This window comes from Sander lucioperca, chromosome 8 (assembly GCF_008315115.2).
Source record: "Sander lucioperca isolate FBNREF2018 chromosome 8, SLUC_FBN_1.2, whole genome shotgun sequence".
Lineage (NCBI taxonomy): Eukaryota > Metazoa > Chordata > Actinopteri > Perciformes > Percidae > Sander > Sander lucioperca.
The window spans coordinates 18,514,604-18,522,176 of record NC_050180.1 but is presented as its reverse complement, the minus strand read 5'-3'; the positions used below and the strand labels follow the sequence as shown (position 1 = coordinate 18,522,176).

The 7,573-nt window shown below is 37.6% G+C and overlaps 2 protein-coding genes across 11 annotated transcripts in view; both read left to right on the top strand.

Annotated features, from left to right (window-relative positions):
- The window catches only part of naxd (NAD(P)HX dehydratase), a 7,199-nt gene extending 6,137 nt beyond the window's left edge, over positions 1-1,062 (top strand). For all 9 annotated transcript variants that reach the window (XM_031295178.2, XM_031295160.2, XM_031295184.2 and 6 more), the window contains one exon: positions 505-1,062. In XM_031295178.2, coding sequence (XP_031151038.1) covers positions 505-655 — 151 coding nt within the window. In that variant the 3' untranslated portion in view covers positions 656-1,062. The remainder of the gene's footprint in view (positions 1-504) is intronic.
- A 146-nt stretch (positions 1,063-1,208) lies between these two features.
- On the top strand, positions 1,209-5,935 carry ing1 (inhibitor of growth family, member 1). Of its 2 annotated transcripts, none has more exons than XM_031295131.2 (4): positions 1,209-1,544; positions 2,630-2,803; positions 4,093-4,241; positions 4,992-5,935. In XM_031295131.2, the coding sequence occupies exons 2-4, from the start codon at positions 2,665-2,667 to the stop codon at positions 5,628-5,630; spliced, it is 927 nt and encodes a 308-aa protein (XP_031150991.1). In that variant the 5' UTR covers positions 1,209-1,544; positions 2,630-2,664; the 3' UTR covers positions 5,631-5,935. The 2 variants fall into 2 exon arrangements, with proteins under 2 accessions (XP_031150991.1, XP_031151001.1); XM_031295141.2 differs by lacking the exon at positions 1,209-1,544 and adding an exon at positions 2,358-2,495.
- The last annotated feature ends 1,638 nt before the right edge of the window (positions 5,936-7,573 follow it).

Here is a 7,573-nt window from a genome sequence, read left to right as displayed (position 1 = left end):
TATATAGCACCTTTTCAAAGGACCATACCAGTGTTTTTTTTATGTTCAAACACATTACTTACAAAATGCATACACTTTGCTGCATTTTGTGAACTATTTATAAAACATTATGTAAGTTTTATTTTATTAATTGCAGGGTAAATATAGAGAGCAAAACTGCTCTCTATCCTGATGATTTGCTGCTTTTCTTAGTTTTATGTGTGCACACTGAATATCTTTGGGTTTTGGACAGAAAAAAACAATACATTGAAAATTGGGCTCTGCTGTGGGAAACTTTTTTTTACTATGTTCTGGCATTTTATAGATAAAACAATCAGACTAATTGATAATGAAAATAATATGTTAGTTGCAGCCCCCATGCATTGTTATTGTCACATGATAATGCAGTTGGGAATCAATCAGGAGTTAAACCCCCAGTGGTATTTTAAATCGTAATATTGTAAATACATGTTAAGTATATGTGTGTCTCTGTTTCCTAATCCATTATGTTTTTTCCTCCTCCAGTTTGAATCCATCGGTGGTTGCAGCATACGGTGCCTGTTCTCTTACCAGACAGTGCAACAGTCAAGCATACCAGCGACATGGCAGGTCCACCACCACATCGGACATGATCCAGGAGATTGGCACAGCCTTCAAAAAGCTATTTGAAAGCTGAAAACGGTCAAGTGAAATTGTTGTTTTAAAATCTATACATACATACTCAATTTTGCATAGTTAAAAACTGCTCATATAGCCTTTGGCGGGGCCAGTCGAAAATGTTCTCATCAAGCTGAAATTGAATGAACGTTAGAGAGGTGTGGACTATCCTTTCAAAGACAGCTCTCAATCTGGTGCAAAAGAAATATAAACGCTGACTTGTTGTTTGAAGAGTATAAAATGAACCTTAGAAGAAAACAAACAAACGTGTCTTCCATCTCTCAAGTATTATTATGAATGCATTTACAAAACATGCTGAGGTAGCTATATTTTTCACAACCCACCAAAGAAACTGAGATGGAAAGATTAATGTGGCCACTGTAAAACAGAAACTTGATTGAATTTTGAAATAAATAATAAATAACATTTTGTGTCTGTGACTTTTTGACGTTCCTAAAAAGCCTTCATTGTAACGTAAATGTTTTTCCATAATGGGGCATATTGACTTGGATCATGGAAACCATGGACGCATGTTTGTTAACGTTGCGCTGCACCGTTCTCTTAATACATCCATGTATTGCACGAGATACTGCCAAAGCAAGGGGCATTCTGGTGCGTTTGTTGTGTATAACAGATTGGTAATATATATTGTAACGTCACTGATACAAAAAAGAAGAGCCTGGCATTAATGCTAAAAACCAAGTTAATTCATTTGTATCTGTGTTTGCTATAGCCGCTTCGTAACGTTACTAGCACACAGAAATATTTGTTCAGGCACTTTAGCTAACAGCTATGCTAGTTTTAGGACCTACGCTGTTACAGTGGTCTACTCTACACGACCGCGTTAGCAACAGCAGCACGGAGCTGCATCACGGAGCGTTAAACGTTAACTACAAATATCCACACAAGTAAGTTCATCTGCTAGCCACCAACTAGATAGCTAAGCCAAGCTTTGTTGAATGTTTGTTTTTGCAGTAGCTCTAATGTGAGTCGCTTATTTAGTAACGTTATGCGTTAAAAGCTAACAGAAGCTAATTTGGCTAACAATTACATTGAAGGAAAATTATAGAAATCAGACCACCTAAAGTGTCAAAATGACTGCTTATAATGTTTTCTAAGGATTATAACTTAAGTGGTTTGTTGTGTTACGTTAGCTTATTGATGTAAGTGTTCTGTGATTGTTTACGTTGTGGTTTATCTTAGCGTTAGTTCCGTTACGTTAATCTTTGTTTGACACATCAGTGTAACGTTATCGTTTGCTTAAACTTGCAGCGTTGTCAGTCAGCGATTAAAGCTAGTTAACGTCACTGTTAAAATTATATTTCGTTGTGTGCATTTGCTAGAGTTATCGTAAGCCCATAGACCCCATCTCAAACTTGCAAAGAGGAGAAAGTTCGTTAAGGTTACTTGACGTAGCAGGGTAACGTTACGTTAACTGGTTAATTATCACCACTAGGCACTGGAACTCACCTTCTGTTGATGGAAATATTCAAGTTCATCAGTGAACTTGTTCGTGGTTGATTTCACATTAATATGTCGGGTTACCACTCAGCCAACGTTTCCTAACCTTCACGTTAGTTCATGCTACTGTTTAGCTTTGTTGTAGGACAAGACCCTAAGGTGCCCTCCTTAAGAACTTCAAGTAACTCACGTTATGTTATCCACCTGAAGTCGGATTGCACTTATTTAGTGATATTCTTTTTGAACTGGGTTATTTTTCTTCGGCCCCAGACTAGTTAGCCCTCTGTTGGCAGATTCATTGTACACGTAGCAAGATTCAGGATGGCTGACTCCAGATCTGTTGTCCCCTCCCCTTTTCACATTTTGACCATTAGTCTATATTTCCAGACTGATTTCAGGTATGTACTAGAAAACAAGACAAAATGCATAATATACACAATTATCTGAGAAGTCTGATCCAACTGGATTAATAGCTGCATTTAAACAGCTTTGCAGCAACAACGCATTTTTAATAATGATTTATTGTTAACAGGTGTTGAAGTGTCCTGGAGTGGAGAGGGATCCGCGATGTTGAACCCGACCAATGGCGACCCAAGCCACGTTGTTGTGAATTATGTTGAGGAGTATTTGGACCTGGTGGAGTCACTACCTTTTGACTTGCAGAGAAGTGTGTCCATTATGAAGGAAATTGATGCCAAGTATCAAGGTAAATAAGCTGCACAGCGTGGCCACTGATGTGCAAGACACAAATCTCTTTCAAATCTTTCTAAATGAATCAAAACTACATACTAAAGAAGTTACACAAATAAAACATTTACTTAACAGTTACTTTAGTTGGACATGTCAAACATTGTAAACAGAAATGTAAATGTAGCTGTTATTTCTTGGTATATTTCCTTTGTTGAAAGTAAGTACTATGTAATTGGATATGTATCATAGAGAAAGAAAAAAGCTGTGTGTGTGTGTGTGTGTGTGTGTGTAATATAATCTTTGTGTGCATTACAGATGAGCATACAATTCAACACGTGGAGAGTAAACTTACATTTATATTTGAATAAACCAAGTAAATTAGCAGGTATTACTTAAACTACATTGTAGAAATATACCTATATTGTTATTATGTATAATTAAACACTACATTGTAGCTGCATGTCTACACCCACTAGCTCTTAAACTCTCTCACTAGATTGAGTTTAACAGCAACCACTTTGCTCTCAGCAGTTTCATTACCATCAACCAAAGTAGCCAGACTCCCCTCCTGTCTTATCCATGTGTCATGCTTGATCAACATTAAGGATGCACCTTTCACGTTCTCGTTGACTGCAGACTAAACTGAGAGATTTGTAGGGCTGCTCCCTCTTAGTCGATTAGTCGACTAATTGGTCGTTTTGGTCTTAGTCAACTAAGATTTCTTTAGTCGATTAGTCATGTTTTATGCTTTTTTTCATGTTGAATGACTTATTTCCAAGAAACGTACGAGCACATCTCTGGTAAACACAAGAATTAAAGTGGTGCTTTTGCATGACTCTTTGCGGAGAAACTCAGATTTACAGATCTGTCGATTAAATCAACCAATCGATTAGTCGATACAATTGAATGAGTGTTAGTCGACTAAGAATTTCTACAATCAAGCACAGCCCTAGAGATTTGTCTCCAGATGCATGTTGGCTAACCTTTCCAAACTTCACAAAAACTTTGATGTAGAAGTAATAATTTAACCTTTACTCAGTTCATGTTAACGGACATATCTGAACCCAACAACTACACGCTTGCCAGTTTAATAGGTACACCTAGCTAAAACTAATGCAGTCTGAAATGGTAGCCCATTTGTGCAGTTCGTCATTCTTCACCAAGCACCCTTCATACCACATGATGGTGGTCAATAGGGTGATCTCTTATGACAAGTAATGAGCTGAATGAAAGTTTCCATTTCTATTTTGCGTATCCTTGAGAATATATTGGATTTCAGTATTCTAAAAATGTCTTCTTTGGCAGATGTTCTGAAGGAGCTTGATGATGCTTATGAACGGTATCGCCGGGAATCTGACTCGCTTCAGAGGCGAAAGCTTCAGTTAACCATTCAGAGAGCGCTGATTCGCAGCCAAGAGCTCGGAGATGAGAAGATACAGATTGCCGGTCAAATGGTATGTTAAGAGTGGCCTGCAGCTGGTCCAGTGAAGCTGCTTATTGGCAAACGTCCAGGTCTGAGTGTGTGCAACTGTTTGAGTACTTTCCTGGAACATTTGTGCTCAGACAATAGAGTAAATAAAAAAGATTTTCTAGACCTGCTAAAAGGCCCTTTTGTATTAGGTTTTCCTATTTGTACACATTTGAATTTCACTTAAATCATTACCAGGAAAAACGTCTTTGAACAGTGGCAGAACTCCAGCAGTAAATGCTGAATCTTCCTATTATAGTTCCACACTAGAGGTTTAACGGTTTACTTAACTTGAATTGAAGAATGTAAACATTCACTTTTATTTTTAAATCCTAGAGAAGTGGTTAAACCATTATGAAGCTGTTTCTAGTTACGTTGCTACACCTCTGGTTGTCAGTAAAATGTTACAACACATAATTGGACATACAAGAAGCCTGCCTCACCTTTTCTTTTCAGTCGGTTAAATTAAGCAAATCAAAAATGTGCAAAAATAAATAAATCCTATTCAAGTTTGTTTCCTGCAGATTGTGTAAATGTATTTTCACATACAAAATCATCGAAATGTAATACATTTATCAAAGGAATGTCATACTACAGCTTACCACTCTATATATCCTAACTAAACAATTTTTTGGTCTATTCTAGTTTTAACTTTGCAAGTGTTTAGTCATCCACATGTACTCCAAATGACAGCAGGCAGAGCTTTACAGTAAAATATGAACATTCTCTGTTTCAGGTGGAGTTGGTTGAGAACCGAACACGACAAATAGACTGGCATTCTGAACTTCTCCTTTCCTCTCAAGAAGTCCCAGAGAGTCACGTTCCCACAGCAGCATCCATCACAACCACTGCATCATCCACGATGTCGTCCTCATCATCATCAGCCACTGTTACTCCAGGCAAAACTGGCCACCACGACAAGAAGCGTGATGAGGTTACCCCAGGCTCAGGTGGTGGAGACAAGGCTGGAGGGAAACGCTCACGACGTCAGAAAAATGGAGAAAGTCGGGAAAGTTACGGGGGTCTGGATCACACAGAGGAAGCAGGAGTGGGGGCATCCCGGGAAAAGAGGGCCAAAACAAATTCAAAGAAGAAGAAAAGGTCAAAAGGAAAGTCTGAGAGAGAAGTGTCGCCCCCAGACCTGCCCATCGATCCAGATGAGCCGACATACTGCCTGTGTGAGCAGGTATCATACGGCGAGATGATTGGCTGTGATAACGATGAATGTCCTATTGAGTGGTTTCATTTCTCCTGTGTTGGGCTTCACCATAAGCCCAAGGGAAAGTGGTACTGCCCCAAGTGTAGGGGTGAGAATGAGAAGACCATGGACAAGACCTTAGAGAGGGCCAAGAAGGAGAGAGCGTACAACAGGTAGCTTGCTTTGTCTGGCCCAATGAACAATATTGTATTAAAAAATATAATTTTATTTCTAGTCTTTGTTTCCATTTGCTGTCTACACTGTTTAAAAAGTAATGAATTGATAGGGAAATAGTTATTTTTGTAACTGCTGCATGGCTGAAAAACAAGATTGCTGCCTTCTGGTTGAGATTATTTGTAAAGAATGGACACAGTACAGTACAACCTGCATGTAACTTACATCCCTTGTTTTCATCATGCATGCAACATCACCCAATCCTTTATATATGCTCAATTAACAAATAAAACGTTTCTAAACAAAGACGAGATTTAGGATGTTTTTGACATAAAGGGTGAAGAACATTTTCTAGAAAATGGGACTCATCACAGTGAGGGTTGTTGGCATAAAGTAGGACGCCATCACCGTCCAAAGTCAACCACATAAAGCACAATATAAATTTTGCAGAGCTGACGGAACTTTTTTCGACCTACTATACTATGACTTTTTTGGAGAAATTATACTATGACTTTTTTGTGACTTTTGCAACATACTACACTATGACTTTTTATTACTTTTTTCGAGATACTGTACTATGACTTTTTTCGACATACTATGACTTTCTTTTTTTACCTTTTCCAACATACTATACTATGACTTTTCTTGTGACTTTTTTCATATACTATTTCATGACTTTTTTTACTTTTTTCAACATGCTATGACTTTAACTTTTTTTGACATACTGTACTATGACTTTTCGACATACTATGACTTTTTAAAACTTTTCAACACACTGTATGACCTTTTTTTAGACATACTATACTATGACTTTTTATGACTTATACAACGACTCATCAGTCAATTTTATTTGTCACATACAATTCCAGTGAAATGTTATGTCATCAGCTTCTTCAACTTGTGCATAATTCATCAAGAAGCAGCATGTGGCCGTCAGATCGGCACAGAAAAAGAGTCTTGGGGTTGAATGGCTCCGGCATGCCAGGATCCAGCCACATCTCAGTGAAAGGTCACCACAGCACCCAAAGTCCTGTTGGAAATTGACGCAGGCCACCCAGCTCACCGTCCAATGCCTGCACAGTGGCAGGATGACAGAGTCAGCAGTAGACTGGCTATATTCCCCAATCTTGCTGCAACATGCAATCACCGTTCAACGTCAACCACATAAAGCACAACTAGTATTTTTTTTAAATAGACAATTCAATATAAAAGAAATTGTGGGTTTGGTACATGGTAAAGATGTGGCATACATAAATTATACATCAAGCAAGACATATCATCACCCTGTATCAACAACAAAGCTACAGGTACAGTGATTACTGTTACTGTCACCCTATGATCATCATAATACAGCCCAGTCTACAGCAGTTTGGCGATATCTGAAAGGTGCTCTTGGATGAAGAGATGTCAAATCCTAGTATCGAGCTGTTTGACATTTGAATGGCTCCGGGACCCATTTTCTTCAAATGTTTACATTTTATGTATACTTTTTATACATAAATATTATTTTGTTATGTTGGCTATTCTGTAAACTCGCCATTTACTTCCTGTCTGTCCATTTTCCTCAGTTTCTCTTCCTGAGGTTTCTTCCGTTTCCCCATTAAAGTTTTTGGGGAAATTTTTCCTTATCTGTAGCGAGTATGAAAAAGTCATAATATATTATGTCGAAAAAAGTAAAAAGAAGTCATAGTATACTATGTCCAAAAAGTCACAAAAAAAGTCATAGTATAGTATGTCGAAAAATGTCACAAAAAAGTCTTAGTAAAGTAAGTCAAAAAAAGTCATAGTATAGTATGTCGAAAAAAGTAAAAAAAAAAAATCATAGTATAGTATGCCCAAAAAGTAATACTATAGTATGCATAGATATAGAACAATAGATATGACATGACGTCATATCTATTGTTCTATATCTATGATAGTATGTCCAAAACAGTCATAATATAGTA